Source organism: Myotis nattereri (genome assembly GCF_964212035.1).
Source record: "Myotis nattereri genome assembly, chromosome: 5".
Lineage (NCBI taxonomy): Eukaryota > Metazoa > Chordata > Mammalia > Chiroptera > Vespertilionidae > Myotis > Myotis nattereri.
In genome coordinates this window covers 71689021-71713788 of record NC_138080.1, presented here as the reverse complement: position 1 = coordinate 71713788, position 24768 = coordinate 71689021, and the positions used below count along the sequence as shown (strand labels likewise).

General features: G+C 42.3%; 1 protein-coding gene across 1 annotated transcript in view; it reads left to right on the top strand.

The window, feature by feature from the left end:
- Positions 1-24768, top strand: part of BLTP1 (bridge-like lipid transfer protein family member 1) — a 166732-nt gene that overhangs the window by 69892 nt on the left and 72072 nt on the right. Inside the window, exons 30-45 of the mRNA XM_081091830.1 lie at positions 641-711; positions 2314-2487; positions 3927-4047; positions 4823-4969; positions 5294-5421; positions 7279-7478; positions 9792-9989; positions 13301-13512; positions 15811-15962; positions 16419-16569; positions 16733-16885; positions 19363-19603; positions 21422-21564; positions 22045-22264; positions 22715-22873; positions 24402-24577. Coding sequence (XP_080947956.1) covers positions 641-711; positions 2314-2487; positions 3927-4047; positions 4823-4969; positions 5294-5421; positions 7279-7478; positions 9792-9989; positions 13301-13512; positions 15811-15962; positions 16419-16569; positions 16733-16885; positions 19363-19603; positions 21422-21564; positions 22045-22264; positions 22715-22873; positions 24402-24577 — 2646 coding nt within the window. The remainder of the gene's footprint in view (positions 1-640; positions 712-2313; positions 2488-3926; positions 4048-4822; positions 4970-5293; positions 5422-7278; positions 7479-9791; positions 9990-13300; positions 13513-15810; positions 15963-16418; positions 16570-16732; positions 16886-19362; positions 19604-21421; positions 21565-22044; positions 22265-22714; positions 22874-24401; positions 24578-24768) is intronic.

The window sequence follows — 24768 nt, the reverse complement described above, 5'->3', positions numbered from 1 at the left end:
ATAGTACCTGAGAGATTAGAATTATTTTATTATTTTCAGTAAATCTATTAGATTTGACTAGGCAGTCTGGAGAAAATAAGCCAAGTAATTCATATCTTTAGATCACTTTAAAAATAGAACATAGGAAGTAAGAAAGTTATTTTTCTCCATTAAATCTAACTAAATGGCTAACATTTAAAAGGGTTCAGTTTGGTTGTTCAAGTGTATTGTTTATATTATTTACGTTTCATTGATATTACAATCCAGCTTTTTCTATAATACAATGTTTCTATGGGATTCTTTCCCACTTGAAAGTTGATTTTCCCAGGAAGACTCTAAAATTAGCTTAAAGTTAAGCTTAGTGTAAATGGTGCTCCAGAAGACAGACTTGGAAGCACTCCCATTTAAGTCTTGTTGGATAGTCTTTTACTCTCATTGCTGAGTTCTACAGCCCTGCCATTTGTCTGAATAAACTGAAAATGAAATTGCCAAATAAATATTTTCTATGATTTTTTCAATTTGTCTGAAATATTTATAGCATATCTGTGAAAATCATATTAACAAGGTAATCTGGATATTCACAAATAATCGGTCTATAGCATAAAATTAGAGGATAATTAATATTAAAATTCTACTCTATAAGCAAAATTTTATATTCTAGGTTATCAAACAGGGGCTCACAGCTAATTCTTTACTAGACAGAGGAATGCAACTTTCGGGATCAACTTCAAAGTAAGTAAAAATTATATACTTTTAAAGAGTAAAGTGTTTTTCTTGATTATAAGACACATAAAGTTTATTCTAAAGAATAACCATTCTTTAATTGACTATAGACTTTATTTTATGAATAAACTAGGGGCCCAGTGCACGAAATTCGTGCACTGGGTGTGTGTGTGTGTGTGGGGGGGAGAGTGTCCCTCAGCCCAGCCTGCCCCCTCTCACATACTGGGAGCCCTCAGGCGTTGACCCCCATGACCCTCCGATCGCCTGATCGGCCCCTTGCCCAGGCCTGACGCCTCCGCCAGAGGTGTCAGGCTTGGACAGGGGACCCCCATCTCCCCCCGATCACTGGCTCTGGCCCCCGCCCAGGCCTGAGGCCTCTGGCCCAGGAATCATGCCTGGGCAGGGGACCCCCATCTCCCTCTGATCGCTTGCTCCACCCCCCGCCCAAGCCTGACGCCTCTGACCCAGGCTTCAGGCCTGGGCAAGGGGACCATCATATCCCCCCAATCCCCGGCTCCGCCCCCCACCCAGGCCTGATGCCTCGGCCAGAGGAGTTGACCCTCATTACCCTCCGATCACCAATCACCGGATCGGCCCCTTGACCAGGCCTGAGGCCTCCGGCAGAGGTGTCAGGCCTGGGCAGGGGACCCCCAGCTCCCCGCGGTTGCAGGCTCCGCCCCTGCCCAGGCCTAATGCCTCTGGCCTAGGTGTCTGGCCCGGGCAGCGGGGACCCGCAGTGGCAGAGGGGGCGCCGCGATCGTGGGCTTTGCTTTAGGCCCAGGCAAGGGACCCCTAGCTCCTGGGACTGCCAGCTTCGACCGTGCCCAGCTCCCATTGCTGGCTCCACCCCTACTTCCTGCTATCACTGGCCAGAGCGGCAAAGGTGCCTGATTCTCCGATCATGGCTGGGGGGCAGGGCAAAGGCGGCCCCAGGGCCGCCTTTGCCCTGCCCCCCAGCTCTTAGCTCCCCCCTGGGTTTCAGATCACTGTCAGTGGCAGGGGGCTTCTTCCTGCTTTCCCTTTAGCCTCCCTGCATTGTGCCTACATATGCAAATTAGCCGCCATCTTGTTGGCAGTTAACTGCCAATCTTAGTTGGCAGTTAATTTGCATATAGCCCTGATTAGCCAATGAAAAGGGTATCGCCATACGCCAATTACCATTTTTCTCTTTTATTAGTGTAGATTACCACAGATAATTCAGCTGTTTGTCTGTGATGGCTTTGCCTACATTATAAGCAATCAGTGGCATTTCTTTTAGCATACTATGCAAGCCAACACTGGCATAACAAGACTGGAAACTAGTAAGAATTCAGAACTGAAGTTTTTATATTTGGAAAAGCTCCACAAGTAAATATAATACAGCCCCCCCCCCCCCCCCCCGCCCGGCCCACACACACTTGATATATTAACCATCTTTGATCAGTTTTTACTTTAGTACCTCAATGTTCTGTCTTTGAAAAGTATTTGGGAGATGAAATGTCTAGTCCAGTCCCATGAAATTTTCAGTTGAAATAAATGTAGGTTTAAGCAGTCACTCATCTTAAGGAAGCTCCAACTCCTGCTATTTTTCATAGTCTTTGTAATATGTACTTTGCTGGTTACATTGTACAGAACACCATATACTCCTTTGGAAAAGAGAGCTGTTGACAGCACAGATGATGAAACAGTAAAGGAAGAGTGGACCCTGGATCAGCCCATCTCTCAGACCAGGACAACAGCCATAGTTGAGGTCAAAGGAACTATTGACATTGTTCTGACTCCCCTGGTGGCTGAAGCTTTAGACAGGTATTGATTTTGTCTAAAACTATTACTATTATTTGATAAAATGACAAATGTATGTTATATTATGATTAGTGTATGTGATATCCTATATGATAAAACCCTAATATGCAAATCGACCAAATGGTGGAACAATCAGCAGAATGACCGACCGCTCGCTATGAAGTGCACTGCCCCCCCTGCACCCCCCGCCCCCCTTAGAGGGAGACGACCAGCTGCAGCAATCGGGGGTGGGGGGTGGGGGGTGGGAGGGGCGGGGCCGGCGAGCAGGCAGTGCCAGGTCGCCAACCAAGGTGGGTGCCAGTGAGGGCCCCCCGACGGCCCTACCTACCGGTTGCACCACAGATGGCCCTGATCGCCAGCCAGGCCTAGGGACCCTATCTATATATTGGGAACAGTCTCTTAGATTTAAAAATTAAGGCTACTCTAACACTGAAAAAACAGGATGATGCAGCGATGACATGCATGGACACTGGCTTGCACGTTTTGTGGTCAGCCCTGATTCTGACAGTTATAACTGTGTGACAAAGCCAATTCTCCCTGCTTTAGTTTTTCCACCCATAAGATGGGGGAAATGGTACTATTGCCTCAGAAGAATCATGTTATGTACTACTTTTATTGATCAGGGCAAAAAAATGTAGCTGCCCATACAATAGCAAGATGCCTTTGACCTGTATGAAAAGTATGGTCACTGGTGCATGCAGTGTCCTGGATTGTGAGAGGGATATCCGACTGCTGTTTTAGGCCCAACATCTCCCGAGAGGTCCCGGATTGTGAGAGGGTGCAGGCCGGGATGAGGGAGCCCCCTCCCAAGCACGAATTTAGTGCACCAGGCCTCTAGTATGTTCATAAAGAAGAATGTTGATGATGGCTATTTGATTGAACAAAAATGAAGATATGTTTAAAAATGTTTGTTTCACTTAGTTATCATTTGTTACTTTTCAGTCCAAATAATTATATTGCAATATTATAAGAATTATATTGCATTATAGTTTTCATTTTTTTTGCTTTTGTGCTGATGAGCATAAAATGATCACATACCCAGTACCTAATTATTATGTTTTTTTTTGTTTGTTTGTTTGTTTTAAATATATTTTTTTTTAATATATTTTACTGAGTTTTTACAGAGAGGAAAGGAGAGAGATAGAGAGTTAGAAACATCGATGAGAGAGAAACATCGACCAGCTGCCTCCTGCACACTCCCCACTGGGGATGTGCCCGCAACCAAGGTACATGCCCTTGACCGGAATCGAACCTGGGACCTTTCAGCCCGCAGGCCGACGCTCTATCCACTGAGCCAGACCGGTTTCGGCTATTATGTTTGATATTACTATTATCTAGTTTATTTAGGGAGACAAAATGAACATGAATAAACTCTAGAATATAATGTAATGGAACAGATTCAATAAACTAAAGTTTCTCATTTTCTGTTTCTCCTCCTGCAGGTATATCGAAGCGATGGTTCATTATGCTCACACCCGCCATCCAGCTGCAATTGTGGATGACCTTCATGCCAAGGTCCTCAGGGAAGCTATGCAAAATAGCAGGACTACCTTCTCAGAAAATGTAAGAATTTTTTATCCAGTAAAGTATGGCAAACTGAATATTTTCATGTGCATATAATATTCAAACTTGAAAAAATGGAATGTATTAAAATTTTATTAGGCATTTAAATTGGAACACATGAACATTTCTAAACAGTCTTTATATGTCAGTGGCTCCATAAGAGATGGCGTATAGAACTATGCTATAGATGAAATAGTAGTCAATTATTTATTAAAATGTGGCTTTATTTTTTTTTTATTTCAGAAAGTAGCTTAATTTCAGGCTTTTCCTAAAGAGTGTTGGTCCCAAGTGAACAAGCGCTCTCTAGGACTGGTGCATTTGTTTTCTAAGAAAGCAAGCTGCATATTATTTTGACTTTCCTCCATGATTAGATAACTTGTCTCCTAATATTTTTGAGATTATTTTTGTTCACCTCAATGAGCCAAGTTACTGTCCTCTGGTGTGTCGTATTCCATTTATGCCATGGTCCAAGCACGAAGCCATTTCTTAGTAGTCACTTCCTGATCCTCTTTTGGTGACTCTCCGCTTGACTTTCAAATTTATCTGGGTCATATTTGGACCAGGGCCCAGAGGCAAAGTGCAAGTGAGGCTGACTGTTTTTAGTGATCCACTTATTCAAAATATATACTGAAGCTGCCAACCTGTTTGAACTTTAAGACTAGGGGTGCTAACCCATGGGCATTACGAGCAGAGTGAATGAGCAGGTCGCTGTTGCAGATGATGTGGAAATTATGAAATGTTTGTGAAATAATAATTCTACTTGCACTCTTTTTAGTTATCTTCCAGACAAGATGTTAGAGGAACAAAAACTGAGCACACTACCATAGGAATGACTAACCAAGGACAAGCACAGACAGATCTTATCATGAAACAAGATAATGTGACAATTAAAGGTCTTCAAGCTAATGTCAGCATACCAAAGGTAACAATTTAATATTTTTAAAAAATTTTCTGAAAGAAGTGGACATATATTTTATTCCCTTGATGACGGAATGTAAAAATTAATGTAATGTAAATAAGTTTACTTAAGTAGAATATTGGGCAAGTTATACTAAAATATTCTAAATTCATCCAATAAGAATTTAATTACGATTATTTTATGAGATTCTGTATTTGTAAGCTTTGTCTTCATAACTCTCAGACACTTAGATACACTATTCCTAACAGTAGTTTTGCCATTTTTCTGTGTATCTTATGTTTGATAATTTTTACTTTTCAATGACATTTATGCCATTTTCTGTGTTAGGTAAACTTATGTTTGTTACAAGCCTCAGTGGAAGAATCTCCAAGTACAGCTTCCAGTAGAAGCATGACTCACATGTCTCTGGTTGCATTGTGTTTTGACAGAATTGCTACACAAGTTCGTATGAACAGGTAAAAAAGATTTCATTAATTTGAGCCATGATTATCTTGCTGGATGGAAAAGCAGGCCTTAATAATCTTCTTAATACATAAAACTGGTATTGGAATTTCAAATCTCATTTTGTAGGTATTTGAAAGTTTGTACTGTTTTTATTTATACTATATTTTAGTAAACACTGAAGAATTTGTTATGAATATTGGTTTAATTAAAGCAGTTGAATGTTTCGGTTTTTTGTTTTTGTTTTTTTTTAAATATATTTTATTGATTTTTTTACAGAAAGGAAGGGAGAGAGATAGAGAGTTAGAAACATCGATGAGAGAGAAACATCAACCAGCTGCCTCCTGCACATCTCCCACTGGGGATGTGCCTGCAACCCAGGTACATGCCCTTGACCGGAATCGAACCTGGGACCTTTCAGTCCGCAGGCCGATGCTCTATCCACTGAGCCAAACCGGTTTCGGCATGTTTCGGTTTTTAAAAAATGTTTTTTATTGATTTCAGAGAGAGAAAGAGAGAAGGAGAGAGGGCTAGAAATATCAATGATGAGAATCTTTGGTAGGCTGCCTCCTCCACGCCCCCTACTGGGGATCAAACCCGCAACCTGGGCATGTGCCCTGACCGGGTTCTGAACCATGACCTCCTAGTTCATAAGTTGATGTTCAATCATTGAGCCATACTGGCCAGGCTGGAATGTTTTTTTTTAAGCCACTTATTAATTAAACTAGGGGCCCGGTGCACGAAATTCGTGCACTGGGTGTGTGTGTGGGGGGGGGGCGTTGGGGGAGAGTGTCCCTCAGCCCAGCCTGCCCCCTCTCACATACTGGGAGCCCTCAGGCGTTGACCCCCATGACCCTCCGATTGCCTGATCGGCCCCTTGCCCAGGCCTGATGCCTCCGCCAGAGGTGTCAGGCTTGGACAGGGGACCCCCATCTCCCCCCGATCACTGGCTCTGGCCTCCGCCCAGGCCTGAGGCCTCTGGCCCAGGAATCATGCCTGGGCAGGGGACCCCCATCTCCCTCTGATCGCTTGCTCCACCCCCCGCCCAAGCCTGACGCCTCTGACCCAGGCTTCAGGCCTGGGCAAGGGGACCATCATATCCCCCCAATCTCCGGCTCCGCCCCCCACCCAGGCCTGATGCCTCGGCCAGAGGAGTTGACTCTCATCACCCTCCGGTCACCAATCACCGGATCGGCCCCTTGACCAGGCCTGAGGCCTCCGGCAGAGGTGTCAGGCCTGGGCAGGGGACCCCCAGCTCCCCGCGGTTGCAGGCTCCGCCCCTGCCCAGGCCTAACGCCTCTGGCCTAGGTGTCCGGTCCGGGCAGCGGGGACCTGCAGTGGCAGCGGGGGGCGCCGCGATCGTGGGCTTCGCTTTGGGCCCAGGCAAGGGACCCCTAGCTCCTGGGACTGCCAGCTTCGACCGTGCCCAGCTCCCATTGCTGGCTCCACCCCTACTTCCTGCTATCACTGGCCAGGGCGGCAAAGGCGCCTGATTCTCCGATCATGGCTGGGGGGCAGGGCAAAGGCGGCCCCAGGGCCGCCTTTGCCCTGCCCCCCAGCTCTTAGCTCCCCCCTGGATTTCAGATCACTGTCAGTGGCAGGGGGCTTCTTCCTGCTTTCCCTTTCGCCTCCCTGCATTGTGCCTACATATGCAAATTAGCCGCCATCTTGTTGGCAGTTAACTGCCAATCTTAGTTGGCAGTTAACTGCCAATCATAGTTGGCAGTTAATTTGCATATAGCCCTGATTAGCCAATGAAAAAGGTATCGCCGTACGCCAATTACCATTTTTCTCTTTTATTAGTGTAGATGTTGTTCCTGAACTGTTTAAATGTTTAAATGTTAATCATACTCTCTCTCTTTTCTGTGAAGAGGTGTGGTTGAAGAGATTTCAAACAACACTGAACCTGGTCGGACATCACAGTTTGATAGGTATGTCCACGCCTCTAAAATGCAGCCACAGTCGTCTGGATCTCTCAGATCAAACACTGGAGCAGAAAAAGGCAAAGAAATTGCTGCCAAGTTAAACATTCATCGAGTTCATGGGCAACTCAGGGGTCTTGATACAAAAGGTAGGATTTTACAACAAATATTTTTTCTGTGGCATGTATAAATATAAGAGGATTTTGCAAAAGAAAACATTCTTTTCCTTTGAATATTGCTACAATTTTAGTAGTTTAAAAGAAAGGTATTTTCTGCGATATATTAAACACATAGTATTTAACTATTCCTTATTCACATTCTACATAGAACAGAAGGTAAACTTTGGTAGGGAAGTAAGTGATATGGCCCCAAATTAGGAACCCATCTGATTTCTTCATTATGTCTGCTGCTCATTAGAGAGTCTGGTGTTTATAGTCTTTCTTACTTTTTTAAATTGTTGTGTTGGCACAACTTTATTGAAAATTATTAATTACAATATCAAAAGTAGGTAACCAAGTCTGTAAAATACAGCAGCAACAAGAGTGATAGCCATGGCTATGCCTCTTAGAGTTCCTGGTGAGGTAAGAGAGAAAACTAGACATGTCACATACCATTTCAATATTTTTGACATAACTCTGTGCCTGTGCTCATTTAGAGGCTAAGTGATCTCAGATTGTCAGAGATTGAATCCAGAAAGAAATGAGTTTATTAGTCTTAATTGATATGGTTGCTATGCTAATCTCCATCTGGGATAGGTGACGAGTCCCGAATGAACAAGGCATTTCCTTGAATTTGCTCACTGTATTGTGTAGGCTCTGAAGGTTCCATAATGGCTGTCTGTGTTCTGGATCTGTGTAACTGCTGAGGCTTTCTCAAGGCTTTCCAGAGAAAGAGATTGTTCCCGACTCCCTGAGTTCTGTAGTCCTAACACTGGTGCAGAGTACAGCAGCTAGTATAGAAAAAGATTTATCCTCAGTTCTGTAATTGCACTGTTAGCCAGTTTGTACTTTGTTGTTGTATAGACTGCAGGCAGTAACTAAATATAATTTTGAAAGGGACACTACCCAGATAGAACTTACCAAAGACAAAACTCCTAAAGAAATTTTAAGGAGATCATTGTGTAAAGTTGTAGGAAAAAAAATAAATGTCTTTGCTTATAGGTACATAAGATATCTTTGAAAAGATACTCAGTAAATCTAATGAAATATGTTACCTGTAGGGAGGGGAAATGTATGTCTTGAGGTTTTACTGTGAACCCTTTGTACTCTTTAAGTGAGTGTATTACCTAATCAAAAAAATGTATAAATTCAAGTTAAGTCCTCACCTAATACAATATTTCAGAAAAGGTTTTCATGGAATTAGACAGATAAAATATAAATGTAAAGTATAGTATTTTCTTGGTGGAATATTTTATAGCTATTAAAATAATAATTTTAGCCCAAACCGGTTTGGCTCAGTGGATAGAGTGTCAGCCTGCGGACTCAAGGGTCCCAGGTTCGATTCTGGTCAAGGGCATGTACCTGGGTTGCGGGCACATACCCAGTAGGGAGTCTGCAGGAGGCAGCTGATGGATGTTTCTCTCTCATTGATGTTTCTAACTCTCTATCCCTCTCCCTTCCTCTTTGTAAAAAATCAATAAAATATATATTTTAAAAAAAATAATAATTTTAACAATAATAATTTTTAATGACTTGAAATTATGGTTACTGTTGCATAAAAATTGGGAACAAAGCTGGGTTTGTAAAATGATCTCTAAATAGCTAGAAGGAAACTTACTCCGAATGTAATAAGCCGGTCATCTATGGATGATAAATTTACCAGTGTTTTTTTTAAATCTTTTTTGTTATGTTTTTCTGTATTCATTAACTATAATCAGAGAAATTTTAAAAAGTAAGGTAAGAAGTAAGAAAAAAATGCCAGGAACTTGGGATGTTCATTTCTACATTGCATTTGGTAAGCAGTGGAATATTGCAATGACTGTGATGAATTGTAGTTATATAGAATATGTTAGCATAAAGCCATTTTTTAGTAAATGCTGTTATTATATTAGAAAATAATGTTTTTTCTAAAGCTGGATAATTAAAATAATTTTTATTTTATAAAATGATGAGAAAGTATTTAAAAATAGTGTATTATGAAGCTGAATTATGCAGAAGCTTTTTAGCTTTAGATTTTTAGAGTACCATGTAATCTTTCAGAAATGAATTCATTCTGCCTTTGGGCAATTATTTGTTAATTCTGGATTCATCTTTCCCCCCCTTATTTCAATGTGATTCTGGCAATTTGTAAGCAGTACAAAGTTAGGCAGCATTATTTTTGAGTTGGTGCATTTGTTTATTTTTCTTTTTGACTAAGATATCTTTTGGACGTAACCACTGTGCCAAATGTTTACATTGTTTGTTTTAAAAATATATAAAACCTCTATCTTTAAAAGTGGTGGTTTTGTTCTCTTTTGGTGATAGATATCGGCACCTGTGCCATCACTGCGATTCCCTTCGAGAAGTCCAAAGTCTTATTTACTCTGGAAGAGCTGGATGAGTTTACTTTTGTGGATGAGACTGACCAGCAAGCTATTCCGGATATAACTCGAATGGGTCCCAGCCAAGAAAAATGGGGTTGGATAATGTTTGAATGTGGACTTGAAAATTTAACCATAAAAGGTAGGTTTTTAAAAAATAATTCTGCATAAGTGGGTACAGATTGGCCCCACATTGCTGAAATACTTTACACTCATGACTTTCAATAGTCTGAATCAGCAAATTCAAGCTGAAAATGTGGTAGCTGGGATTATTTACCAGGGGTGGATGCCCCATCCCGATTCCTCCATTGTGTGATCCAAAACTAGCAGAGCATCTAGACATGTAAAAACCTCAGTGTCTGAGCAGAGCAGAGCATTCTTGGCTCAAGTCAAAGCCACCCAGCTTTTGAAAGCTTGTGTCTTTGGAAACTGGATCTTTGATTAGCAGAGCTTTACCATTTAGGATGAAGATATTTCAAATCCTTTATTCAGTGAGACAGAGTCTGACTTACAATTATGTGTGTTTTCTTATACATTATTGAGTAATATATTAAAATATGAAGGCTGACTTGTGTATAAGACTTTTAGATTTAGTCCTATCCTATCTAATAAAAAACAAAAAGTGTAATTAAGTGTACCTCCACTACGCTTCCCATTGGCTAATCAGCGCCATCCAAGATGGCAGCTAATTTGCATACTGCAGGCAGGGCCGGACAGCGGGAGCCGCAATTGCCAGCCTCCATCCAGGCCCCTGTGGGGCAGCCCCAGAAGCCGCCTGTCCGCTGCCCGTGACCCTATCGGGTCCAGGGCCGCAGGCCAGCCCCCGTGTGCAGACCCGGAAGCCACCTGCCCGCAGCCCGTGACCTATCGGGTACCAGGCTGCAGGCCGGCGCCCGTGTGCAGCCGCAGAAGCCGCCTGCCCGCGTCCGTGTACAGCCCGGGAAGCCTTCTGCCTGCCACCCGTGGCCCGATCAGGTCCAGGGCTGCAGGCTGGCGCCCGTGTGCAGCCGCAGAAGCCTCCTGCCCAAGCCTGTGTACAGCCGCAGAAACCTCGGGCCGGCGCCCGGCGCCCTTGTGCAGCCGCAGAAGCTGCCTGCCCGCGTCCACGTACAGCCCAGGAAGCCGCCTACCCGCCGCCCGTGACCCGATCGGGTCCAGGGCCGCAGGCTGGCTCGTGTGCAGCCCCAGAAACCGCCTGCCCGCACCCGTGTGCAACCCTGAAGGCCGCCTGCCCGCGTCTGTGTGCAGCCGCAGAAACCTCGGGCTGGGGCCTATGTGCAGCCGCAGAATCTGCCTGCCTGCTGCATCCCACCATGATTCACTGAGTTATGAGGCCAGAGAGCAAGGAGAACTTCCGCCCCTGAGTCAAAGTGGGGAGCGGAGGACACGGCCTCTCCTCCTAAAGTCGCCAAAGGACAGGACCTAACCTAAGCCACATCCTCTGAGACAGCCCAGCAGGCACCACTGACCCTCCCTGCAGGCCGGGCCCCCCTCCCTTCCCCTGTCCCTGCACAGCTCCCATAGCTCCCCACTGGCTGAGTCAGGCACAACAGGTTTGCAGCCACAGGAGCGATTTAGCAGCTAATGAAAAATTCGAGAACGAACAAATGAAGCAGCTGCTGCAGTGGGGAAAAGACATTCATCAAATTCTTTGTCTCTGAGAAACTGAGGCAGCCAGCACAGGCCCCTGCACAGGATGAGACTTATGCTTCTAAAGAATCGTCCAGAGGTTAGAGGTGAGGGGGTGCTGCCTTTCCCTTCTCGGAGCTCCCCCTCCTGGTATTCTTAACACCCAGAGACCCCTCCCCAGTCCAGGCAGGAATGTTCCACGCTTACCGCCTCCACAAAGCAGAGAACAGAGGCATTTTTTGACTTTAAGCCTCTAAACCAGTGGTTCTCAACCTTGGCTGCACATTAGAATCACCTGGGAATCTTTTTAAAATCCTGATTTCTGGGCCTCATCCTCCGGCAGTTCTGTTTCTTTGTGATGGGGTGGGGCCACAACATTAGTAACAAAGAAACAGAATTTCCGGAGGATGAGGCCCAGAAATCAGAATTTTAAAAAGATTCCCAGGTGATTCTAATGTGCAGTCAAGGTTGAGAACCACTGCTCTAAACAGACTTGACCACTGTGGGCAAAGACCTGCAGCTGCGAGGGGGCAGTTTCTGGGTGTCGAGGTCCAGAGCGTGGAAGACCTCCTGGGGGAGCAGTGGATCTGGAAGCCTGTGTGCTGGGTCAGAGACACCCCTGCCTCCCACCCTCCCCTGACCTGCACATAGACGTGCCTGGACTGGGGTGAGGAGGAGCAGGAAAACTAGAGGGAAGGAACTCTGAGTGTTTGTTGGTGGCCAAGTAAAAAGGACTGTGACCCTCCCCTCCCACTGAGTCACTCCCTAAGGCAGCAGGAGACGGAGGGTCTGAGAGCAGCCACACAGCTTTGTGGCCGTGACCCAGGCACCAAGATGGTGTCCATGCAACGGGGCTGAGGAGGTGTCAGAGGACCTCAGCCCAGAAAGCCCAATAGCTCTTTGTGTGAGAGAGAGAAGGTGGCAGGGAGGGAGGGAGAGAGCGAATTGGACTCAAGAGGCCTCAAGGCCCAGATGAGGAGAATATACCAGGGATCAGCATGGACGTGAGCTCTGAGGTGAGGGCCAAGGGCAGCTGGGTGGGGGCCGGCCCAGACAGAAGGCTGAGGTCCAGACGTCCTTGACCTGCTCGGCTCTCTGGCACCTCCGCCTGAGATATACACTGTCTGACATGGAAGCACAACTCCAGAGAGGGGGGTGGGGAACCTAAGTTAAATATTTTGTTTTTGTTTTTTCACTTGGCAGAATGGGGGCTGAAGCTGAAGTTAGGTTTGGTTACTAAACAATAAAGAAAGCAACATTTCTCGCACACCTGACTCTGTGGTCTGAGTTTGCTGCTGCCTATAAACAGAGAAAAAGTTGTAAAATGAAGTGCTAATCTCTAGGGTTTAGGTCAGACTGAGGAGTAGTGCCACTCAGCCAGAAGCTGGCTCATGGTGGGCCAGTTCAGAGGTGGTGGCAGGAGCCTCTCCCACCTCCGTGGCAGCACTAAGAATGTCCAACTAACAGTTTAGGCCCGATCCCTTGGGGGCCTAAGCCTTTAGTTGGACATCCCCCGAGGGTTCCCTGGCTGCCAGAAGGATGTCTGACTGCAAGCTTAAGCCTAATCCCCCGGGGAGTGGGCCTAAGTCAACAGGTGGACATCCCCCAAGGGGTCCTGGACTGCAAATGGGCGCAGGCCAGGCTGAGGGATGCACCCCCCTCTAGTATAATAATAATAGTAGTTGTATATTTATAGATAAGGGCAAGTTTTGGTGAGAATAAAAGAGATCTTTGTGAGATTTTAATTTTTATCTTTATGGATACAGTAGAGTACATCACTGAGATACCGAGTGTTTTAATAAATACATTCTCGTATTTATATAGGAGGAAGACAGTCTGGTGCTGTTTTGTATAATACTTTTGGAACGATGGGCAAAGCTAGTGTCACAGAAGGGGGTGGAGTGCTGACATCCAATAATTCTTCTGATTCTCCGACCGGCAGTGGCTATAACACCGACGTCTCTGATGATAATCTTCCTTGTGACCGAACAAGCCCTTCTTCAGACTTAAATGGAAATTCTGTTTCCGATGAGCAGGTTGGTAATAATGCTTTGGAAACGTGAGCAGGTTTCTAATAATAATGCTTTGGAAACATAACATAGAAAATGACATACCAACTCAAATTTAACTTCTGAGGTATATTTGCTTGTCTTTTTGTAGTTTGGATTTTGCTTAAGTCAGGCATTTTGATGATTACACTTCTACTAGAGCAGCGGTTCTCAACCTGTGGGTCGCGACCCCTTTGGGGTTCAAACAGCCCTTTCACAGGGGTCGCCTAAGACCATCGGAAAACACATATATAATTACATATTGTTTTTGTGATTAATCACTATGCTTTAATTATGTTCAATTTGTAACAATGAAAATGGGGGTCACCACAACATGAGGAACTGTATTAAAGGGTTGTGGCATTAGGAAAGTTGAGAACCACTGTACTAGAGTATAATTTTTGTAGGCACCAATGCCTAAATATGTTTATATCTATCATAGTACCTAGCATAATACTGTGTTCATATTAGGCACTTAAAATATCTGCTGAATTAATGAATTAATAGAATTTCAAAAAAGCAGGCTTTGTTTTTATATTGTTTGAATGATTTTAGCAGAATCACTTTTTAAATAATTAGTTTTGTTACTGGTAATATTTCATGTAAGTTCTTAATATTTTTGTCAATATCTGCTAGTTTCATTTAGGGTCCTGAAGAATACCTTCAGTGTCACTCATTTATTTTTATTAGGGTAGAATTTCATAGTGATGAGTATAGGAACAGCAATAATGAAAATATTTAAAATTCTAGATTTCTAAAGAGTTGTGTCACTGATTGGTGACCTGGGGCAAATTATTTTCCCTTTCCCGAGTTTCTTCATCTCTAAAGGAGTATTGTAAGGACATTGCTCTTCTAAAGTTGTGAAGATTGGAGGAGACAGTACACAGGAAAGGCTTAACTCAGTGTCTATCACACAGTGAGAACTTGGTAATGTATGTGTACTATATGTTACATAGACTCCTAATGGAATCTGAGGCAGCTTTATCTTGAAATACTTAAATATTTCTGCAGCCAGCAATTTTTTTTTTTATATTTTATTGATTTTTTACAGAGAGAAAGGGAGAGGGATAGAGAGTTAGAAACATCGATGAGAGAGAAACATCGACCAGCCGCCTCCTGCACACCTCCTACTGGGGATGTGCCCTCAACCAAGGTACATGCCCTTGACCGGAATCGAACCTGGGACCCTTCAGTCCACAGGCCGACGCTCTATTCACTGAGCCAAACCGGTTTGGCAAGCCAGCAATTTTAATAAAAATACCAGGTGTGGGGTAAATAGCTTCTCATCAGTTCAGATCAGGTTTTAATGCCACATTTACAGAAAAATATTAGATTTTATTATTTTAAATCTTTATTGTTGAAAGTATTACATAGGTCCTCCTTTTCCCCCCATTAACCTCTTCCAACCCTCTTCCATACCTTCCTCCCCCAGACCCTCACCACCCCATTGTCTGTGCCCACAGGTTATGCATATATGCATACAAGTTCATTGGTTGATCTCTTCCCACCCACCTTCCCCTGGCTTCCCTCTGAGGTTCAACAGTCTTTTCAAGCTTCTATGTCTCTGGGTCTATTTTTGATCCTCAGTTTATTTGGTTCATTAGATTCCACATATGAGTGAGATCATGTGTTACTTATCTTTCTCTGACTGCCTTATTTCAGAATGTCATGGATTTTAGAAATGCAAATTACGGAGTGCGGACTTATATGTAGTGCCTGCTGACTTTAAAATCACTGGGGCCTATAGTTCACATTGTTCTGTAACACTTAGGACTCACAGGTGTTTTGTGTGTATTCTTCATTCCTTAATCACCACACAAGAAAATGCCAGTCTTTTCTTTATCTTGACCAATGCTATCTAAAAGTGAATCCAGAGACTTTAAGTAGATGTTAAAGGCAGGAGACTTTTTTTTTTTTAATATCATGCTTCTGACCTGCCTATATTTTGAAGGGTGGTGATTATACATCTAAAAGATACTCCCATTTCTCAATATAGCTTTAGATAATAGCATGTAAGATAACATAAGAATTTTTTGTAGAGTGTTATTTATTTGAAAATGTGTTACAATAGTATTTATTATGGCTCTTTATTTGGAAGTTTGAAATATTCTGTTAAATGGAAAAGGAAATTGATTGGAATAGGAAGCAGAAGACCTTAATTCTACCACCCACTCTGCTCAAGAGTTGTGTGGTTTCTAGCAAGTTACCTCTTTCTCTCACTTTCCTCATCTAGAAAAAATAACTTAATGCCCCTAAACAAAAAGTTTTGGGTGTTCTATTATTTAGGATGAAGGAGTTGAATCTGATGATTTGAAGAAAGATGTGCCTCTTATGCCCCCACCCCCCGATTCCTGCAGCATGAAGCTGACCATCCAGGAGATTTGGTTTAGTTTCGCAGCTCCCACCAACGTGAGGTCTCCCACTCATGCATTTTCTAGGTAAAAAGTCTGAAAAGTGTACTACTGTCACTTGGTGTTTCTTTATTTAAATGGCATGCAGTTCTGTTTCATGCATGTTTTGAATTACTTTTTGGATATATCTAATATGAGGGCTGCCACCTCTTCCCCATCTTTCCTACCTCAGACTCTCTGTTGACCTTACTGTCAGCTTGTTTGACCATTTTTCTTTTCTAGGACTTAGTTTTACTTTCTCATGTTACCCTGCCATTAACTTATTTTTTTCACCTCTAATAAGCTTTTTAATATTTTTTCTTTTCTATTATCTGTTCTCCAAATATCATGAATTATGAAGTTATATCTTTATAATTTATCTGGTGATCAAAAGGAAAAGTAATTTGCCTAAATAAAATAGCTGCTAAGAACAGTAGAGATGGAAGATCATTTGAAATAAAATCTTGACGCTCGTTTTTATAATTTTCTAAAATAAATCTGAAGGCAGCTAAACCTCTTAAGCACTGCGACCCCCGCGGTGGGTGCGTGGCTCGTTCCCGTTGACCAGCTCAAGTCGTCCTTGAACAAATTGGAAACAGAGGGAACGCTGAGACTCTGTGCTGTGATGGGATGCATCATGACTGAAGCGCTAGAGGTAAGTCTTCATTACATGGAGATACAGAATTTATTGAAGACGATCCTGACCATTTATCATTGTTGGGAAACATCTAACTTGTGAGTACTTAGTGACTGGATGTCTTTCATTTGTACTATCTTTAATACATCATTGTAAGCCTGTTATCTTTGCTTTGTTTCAGAATAAAAGTATGCATTTTCCCCTAAGAAGTAAATACAACAGACTTACAAAACTGGCTCGCTTTCTCCAAGAAAACCCTTCTTGTTTACTGTGTAATATACTCCACCACTACCTGCACCAGGCAAATTATTCCATCATTGAGGATGCTACAATGGTGAGTGACTGAAACCATGTGTTAGCTCTGAAGTAGCCTCTGTTCTGTTGAGGAACCATTGACCTGCAGGATTTGAGATGCATATGGGAAGTCCAGAGGAGAAATACGGTTAGAAATACAGGCTCATAGACAACAGCAGGCTCAGATTAATGATTTGGGAGTTGACAACATGAAGGTGTTAAAAGCTGTTGACGTGGATGAGACTTCTAGGGATGGAGGGTTGAGTAAGAACCTGGTCAAGGATGGATCCCAGAAGAATACCAGTATTAACACATTGCGTACCACATAGAAATCTCTAAGCCAGCCGTGGGCAAACTACGGCCCGCGGGCCGGATCTGGCCCGTTTGAAATGAATAAAACTAAAAAAAAATAAGACTGTACCCTTTTATGTAATGATGTTTACTTTGAATTTAGATTAGTTCACACAAACACTCCATCCATGCTTTTGTTCTGGCCCTCTGGTCCAGTTTAAGAACCCATTGTGGCCCTCGAGTCAAAAAGTTTGCCCACCCCCTAAGCCATACGCCAAGCGCCAGTAACTTGAGGACGAAGACTATTCGAATGACCAAAATACAATGTAACTGCAATGCTTTATGGGTTCGTGCAATTATATAGTTTTTTGTAGATTGACCTGCACGGTTTCCACCAATGAGATCGCTTCATTCGATGTGGACTCTGCTGCGCCAGCACGGCCAAGGGTGTCTCTGAGTGGGGGGGGTGAAAGGATTAAGGAAAGACAGACAAGAGAATAATAGCTGGGTCTCGGTGGGACGCTGCTCCCTGAAGAGGAGACAACGCCAGAGCCCACAAGCCGTGTCTTTATTTTATAGCAGATGCCACGAGGCAAAGTAGGGGTGTGATCACGTTGTTTAAAGCATTCTCGTGAGTCTCAACCTCACTTAACTACATGCACCTGAACTCTATCACAAGGCACGTGGGGCTACGCGTTCGGACCATAGGTTCAAGCTTACAACCACAGCCGTTGGCTATGATTGTGCTGGGAGGGCCCTGCCCTCCAGCGGGGACTTGCACGTGGCAATGAGAGGACCCTGTCCTTTCATTAGTCCGAGGCTTGAACCTGGCCAAAACACTGTAGCCGCGCCCCACAGTGGACAAGACAGTGTGTTGACATCTAAGGTCCATAATAGATGGCGCGTGAAACATGAGAAAACTCGTGAGCGGTACACAATGTGTTAAATAGGTGGAGAAGGTGGATGGAGGTACACAGAGTGCTGAGGAGGGAAAGGAGAGCCAGGAAAGAATGTCTGGAAGCCAAAGTATAGTGAGTTGCAAGTAAGAGAGTAATCACTACAGTCAAATATCATAGCAATGTTTAATAAAATAAGGACTCATTTGTGATGGGGGGATATTATGTAATTGTACAAAATAAATATACTATCTCTACCCCTTGAAAAGCACTTCAGAAGGTGACACATACCTAGGGGTGTAGAACTGGAGGAGCTTCCTTCTCCTCGCCAAGCTCTGGTCAATAGAGAATACATGGGAATCTGAAGCCAAATTAGTGGTCAATGTATCCATATTGGTAATGGCCAGTCAAGCTCCTATTTACCTCCACTGCCAGAATCTCCAATAAGTCATGGATATAAAAAAGGTACTTGGCCTGAGTCTGGTAGAGTTTCTAGTTTCTACTGCCACCTGAGAGTTGAGGACTGGGAGTCCCCAATGTGAGACTAATTTACCCATGGTGCCGTAGGCAGAGACGGGAACAGAGAGAATGACTGCATTTCCATGGGTGCTCTGCCCAGGTATGCTTTCCATTAAGATGAAGGACCACTTGAGCCTGGGAATGAAAGGGCAGATGCAGAAAGTAAATGAGGTTCTTCTAATACAGGGAATCGTAGGAAAGGGGATGGAGAGGAGTTGCATATTTTCTCCTCAGGCTAAGGCTCTAATAGGAAAAAGAGCCAAGTTTTCTTTCTTACAATCATAACCATGTGAAATCAAATATATTCTAAATTTTATCATTGTTAACAATACATTTAACTTTCAAAGCAGTTACAAATCCAGCTACATCCAGCATTTACCTATAGAAATTTATTATTTTTAATTCTAAAAATAATCTCTGGAGGGAATAATTTCATTCCCTTTTTGCTTAATGAATATCCCAGGTTGTTCAAAATACATTTGATTCTTCAATTGGCAAAAGATAAAGTGGATTGAATGCTTCTTCAGAAGAACCCCATTCTTATACCTGCATTTAGTCTTATTTCCCTGGAGCTGCTGTACTGTTCATGATAGGAGAAGCAACCTTGTGTTTAGAGATTGAGTTCTGTTGTCAGCTTGAAACACTGACTTTCTTGTGTAACCTTGGACAAATTACTTAACATATAAATTCTGGTTTCCTCATTTCCCAGTGGGGGTTCTGAGAGTTAAATGAATAAATATATGCAAAGCACTTAAATGGTAACTGTTATTATATAGTAAGGTGACTTCTAACGACATCATTGTTGTTACAGGGTGATGGACTTCCTGCCTTGGTAACCTTAAAGAAAGGGTTAGTTGCCCTGGCAAGGCAGTGGATGAAGTTCATTGTGGTGACACCAACCTTTAAAGGAGTCAACTTACATCGGCCAACTCAGCCCTTGAAGCCCCAAGCAGCTGTGGACCATGAACACGAAGATGGCTTTGGGCTGGACAATGGAGGTGGTCTTCAAAGTGATACCAGTGCTGATGGAGCAGAATTTGAATTTGATGCAGGTAATTTTGTAAATATTTTAGCTAGTTATTATGCACTTGGTAACCTAGTACATGTGATAATTTTAATGATTTGTGTCCCAAATTTGATATTTCTATTGTCATGGTTTAATTATATAAGTATGGTTTGTATTAGTCCAAATAAATGGTAATAATGTTGGAATCTCATACAGATTTGATTCTCAAGTTTAATATTGTGAAATATAGTAGACTTCTTCTCCTAACCTATCCAGTCTAAACAACAGGTATCTTTGTATAACTAGAATATTTTGAGTTAATCACATTAACCTCTATTTAAAAATTATATCTATCTCTTTATCATCTTGCCCTGTGCCTTTATTTTATTATTTTTTTTATATTTAAAGAATACATATTTATGTTTGATATTGAGGTACTCACTGAATAAGGTAAAAATAAATTACAATGGTTGATAAATAACTGTGGTATGATAACTAATCAACCTCTGGGTCACTGCTTAATTTAGAAAGCATAGTCTTCTAAATATGATCTCAAAAACCTCAGCAATACATAATACCACGGTAATTACAGTAAATGTGTACATTGCAGTGAGAAAGAAGGTCTTCTCAAAGTGATCTGGCACCATGCATTTTATAATAGTAAACTTTCCCACCAGAGATGTCACGCCTCTCTACTTGTCCTGTGCCTTTAAAGGAGCCTTTGAATTTTACTCAGTGCTTGTTCAGATCTGAGTTTATGCAATATTTGGAGGCCTGTACTCAGCCTCAGATTCTGAGAACCTGATGGCTGTGCCAGAACACAGGCAGTACCCCTGTGTTTCACAGTGTATAGGTGGGGCACACGGGGGTAGGAGGGTGTCACAGCTCTTTGTATGGAAAATTAATAATGCAGGCATAAACTCCATGTTTCACATACAATTGTAAACTGACTTTTGCCCCACCCTATACATACTTTAATGCTTTTTCAAAGTTTAATTATTATTATTATGAAATGTACCATGCACTGCAATTTATCTTAGGATAATTTGAAAAAATATTAGAAGTACCATGGGCAAAGAAAGCAGTCTTAAAATTAGAGCTTTCAGAACATCTATATATATAAAAGGCTAATATGCAAATTGTCCCCTCGGGAGATTGACCGGGAGACCAGGAGTTCGATTGCTTGATATGATGTGCGCTGACCACCAGGGGGTGGCGCAGAACAAAGGAAGGCCCCAGCTGGCAGCCAGCAGCCAGGGAAGGAAGGCCCTGGCCAGCAGCCGGAAGGCCCCAATGGCCCTGATCACAAGCCAGGCCTAGGAACCCTACTGTGTACAAATTTTGTGCACTGAGCCTCTAGTTGATATATAATCCTTTACCCAGTTTTTCTTTTTGGTTTTCAAACATTTTAAAATTATATTTAAGAAATGAATGTTTTATGAGTAATAGGCTGGATTTTATTATTTATTTTGATAAATTTCAAGTCTGTACAAAAGTTGAAAGAATAGTGTAGTAACTATCCCTTTTAATTAATTATCTACAAATGCCTGTGTTAATCTGTGAAAATTCTGTGCTCTCTTGAGCTGAGTTGAATTGGTTTTTGGTCTCTTACCATTGGGTGGCATATTTGAGATTGAATAGAAGCTGTTTATTCCTTTTTTGAGACTTAGTGAGAAGATTGGGGTTGGAAGAGTAACATAAAAATTTAAAAAGGAGTGAATATTACAGAAGATTCCACAATGAACTTGTCAAGGAGTATCTACGGCTGAGAGTAGGGGCACCACCAGGAACACTGGAGTTGATGCTTAAGGAGCATGTCTGACAATCTGCAGCCCTTTTCACTTACTCTTTTCACTGATTTTAGCCACAGTCAGCGAGCACACGATGCTGCTGGAAGGAACAGCCAGCCGACCTCCCCCCAGCGGCTCTGGGCCTGTGACTGGCGCTGAGATAATGAGGAAACTCTCCAAGACTCACACCCACAGTGACTCTGCATTAAAGATAAAGGTTCATTATTACTGTTTTTAGTTAGTGTTAGTTAGATTTGCAGAGAATACCTAACTTTTGCCATCTCAAATTCAACTATTAGGTATCCACCCTAAAGATTTAAATTTAGTAAAAGTAGTATTTTTATATTGAAATTAACTTTATATTGATTAGTAACTTTTAGTGTGCACATTTCTTTGAAAATTATATCATCAGTAGTAATTAATATTGAATAAGGACTACTTTAACTACCAGGCCTTAGGGCTCTCTTTTAAATTTATTGAATATTCAATAAAATACAATATTGAGAATATTGATCATCTTATAATTGTGCATGATCAATATACAGTTTGAGTGAAGCTGTTTTATGTTTTCAGAGATGTTGTTTTGTTTGGTATTGAGTGAACCGCAGTAAGCAGTAATGGCAAGGGTAACAGCAGTTGTAGTTCTTAGCCGTCACGTTTGTGTGTGTAAGGAAGAGCCTGTGTGGTTTCTCTGCAGGGCATCCACCCATACCACTCCCTGAGCTACACCAGTGGAGACACCGCCACGGATTCTCCAGTGCATGTAGGCCGTGTTGGGATGCCAGTGAAGGAGAGTCCACGGAAGGAGAGCCTGCTCAGCTACCTGACCGGGAGCTTCCCAAGCTTGCACAACCTCCTGGAGGGCACTCCTCAAAGGAGCAGTGCAGCTGTGAAAAGTAACTCCCTGACGAGAACAGGTGTGGCCTTGGTTTTGACAATTACAAGTTTACTTCTGTGGGAGAATTAAAAAAAAAAAAAGGTTTAAGATTTTTAGATATATACTTTGGATGCATAACTAATCTTTCATATTGCAACTTATCTCTGAGAGAGTATTTTGGGAAACTTCTCTTTGTAACAGGTTAGTATTTTCTTGCCCTTAGTTTGCATTTTTAAATTGTAGCATTTGACAGCCAAGGTGTGATGTGGGTTGATGTCTAGACCAGACAAAAAATGAATTTTTCCGTGGTATAATAAATAAGTTAGTTATTAGTGCCTCAATATCCAAATACCAGTGCCATACTATGAATTTGAGAACATCTGCATATATAGGTATTTTAATGTGACTTTTCAAAAAAAATTACATAAATCACATTTTCTTCTCCTTAGTTACATAAGTAATATTATACTCAGTAAAACTTTATTTTCAGGAAATACAGTGGCTACAGATATGTTATCTGAACACCCCTTGCTATCTGAGCCATCATCGGTGAGTTTCTATAACTGGATGTCCAATGCGGTGGGTAATCGAGGAAGCGTGGTGCAGGAATCTCCTGTCACAAAGTCAGGGCACAACAGTCTTCCAACAGGTAAGGACTTGTCACATTATTTTGCTTAACCATCTAAGGGGCACCTGTAAAGTTATTGCAAAATCCTGTTTTTCAGAGAATGATTAAAAAAATCTCAAATGCTTAAGTATTGTTTTAGTTGAAATTGACCCATTTATGAACTGCCTTTGATAATTTAGCAGCTGAGGGAGTCATAAGCAGTCACTCAATGTTTCTGGGGAAAGTCAAACGCGAGAGCGTTTATAATTTAAATAATTTAAAACTTCCATTTAATGTGGCTGGCTTAATTTCAAAACACCAAAAAGGAGGTAAATAAAAAATACAGTGTATAATTACAACAGCGTATACTTACAACACAGAAAGTATTTTCAGTTTATCCAGATTTCTCTGGGACATAATAACTCGCATTCTTATGCTCTCTGTGGTTACTTAAATATTTAATTAAATCTAAAGGAGTACTAAGAAGAATAAAGTAAGGTTCTTGCCCTCAAGGAGAGAAACAAATCGGGGCAATTTATTAATTTTTAAAAGAATATGTATAAGTAGCAAGAAGACCAGTAGGGAATTCACAAGGAAGGATTGGTGGCTATCTCCTGAAGTAAAAGTAGAGTCATCTCTCCTCTTGTATTTTGTGTGTGTGTGTGTGTGTGTTCAAATTTACTAGATATATGTTTGTTTGTTTTTTAGTAAACAATTTTTAAGAGAAAGAATATGTGAGGTAGCCTTTGATTCTAGTCATCGAAGGCAGCTAAAATTAATCTCTGTAACAGCTATTGGGATATGTAGTAAATTCTATTCAGACAGAAATTACGAAATTATGAGAAGTGGTTGACACATGACTACTTAGTCCTTTTTCTTGCTGGTGTGTGGACCATTTTTGAACCTGGAGTGAAGTGGTGAGCAGGTGATGAATTCTAACTGCACCTTAGTCCTCAGCGTCAGCCTTAGCTGAAGAAGATGGAAGAATGTGTTTGCCCGGCTGTCAGCACTTTGCTGGGGCTGGTTTCCCTGTTGCACAGAGTTTAAGTTTCAGGAGAGCCAGAAAGGAACATTTCCTGTCTATCAGAGGCCCTTTGTCTGGAGGTTAAAAAGAAAGGGAGGAAGAGGAAAGAAAGTGCCAATTATTGTCGTTCCACCTTGGGGAATGTCATTGGGAGGAAGTTTGTATGTGCTACTTGGGACATGATAGTCCGCCTCCTGTCGCTGCTTTCTGTGGCCCAGCTGCTTTCTGTACCTCTGCTTCTGGGTGTCCAGCTGAGGGGTTGGTAGAGGCTCTTCCAGATGTAGAAGTCTATATATTCTGGGCTGGCTGGCTGTCATGAAGACTTCATGTATGAGGACAACGGATATTTTCTAAAACTTTAGTTTAATTTCACTTTTTATTAATCACATCTGTAAAATAACCTAAAAGTGCTATTTTTTTCTCTTTAATTTAAATGGTCTGGTAATACTGTTCCATACAGGCTTTGTAAGTTTACTTTGCCATGCCCCTTTATGCCTTTTATTTTCCAATACTTTAGATTTCATTCTTGAACATTTTTCCTGTTAGGTGTTGCGCCCAATCTTCCCACAATACCCTCAGCCTCAGATTTCAACACCATCTTGTCTAGTGACCAGAACACTCTGGATGGGACCCCTTCTCAGCACAGTATGAGTCAGGATGATGTGGCAGGTGTAGAAGAAGCCAACCAAGGTTTTCCTGCGGTTCAGCTGGCTGACGCCCAGGTGAGCCAGCCTGTTCCTCCCAGTTGTTGAAATCCTCTTAGGCAACACTGAGCAGCTGGAGCATCTCTAATTCACCTTGGAATTTAGTGAAAACCTTTGTTCTGTGCTTGTCTACCAGAGCCTTCATGCAAAAAAGGAGGAGCTTTCAAAAAGGTCATGGGCTAATTAAGCATCTATAGCAGTGATGGCGA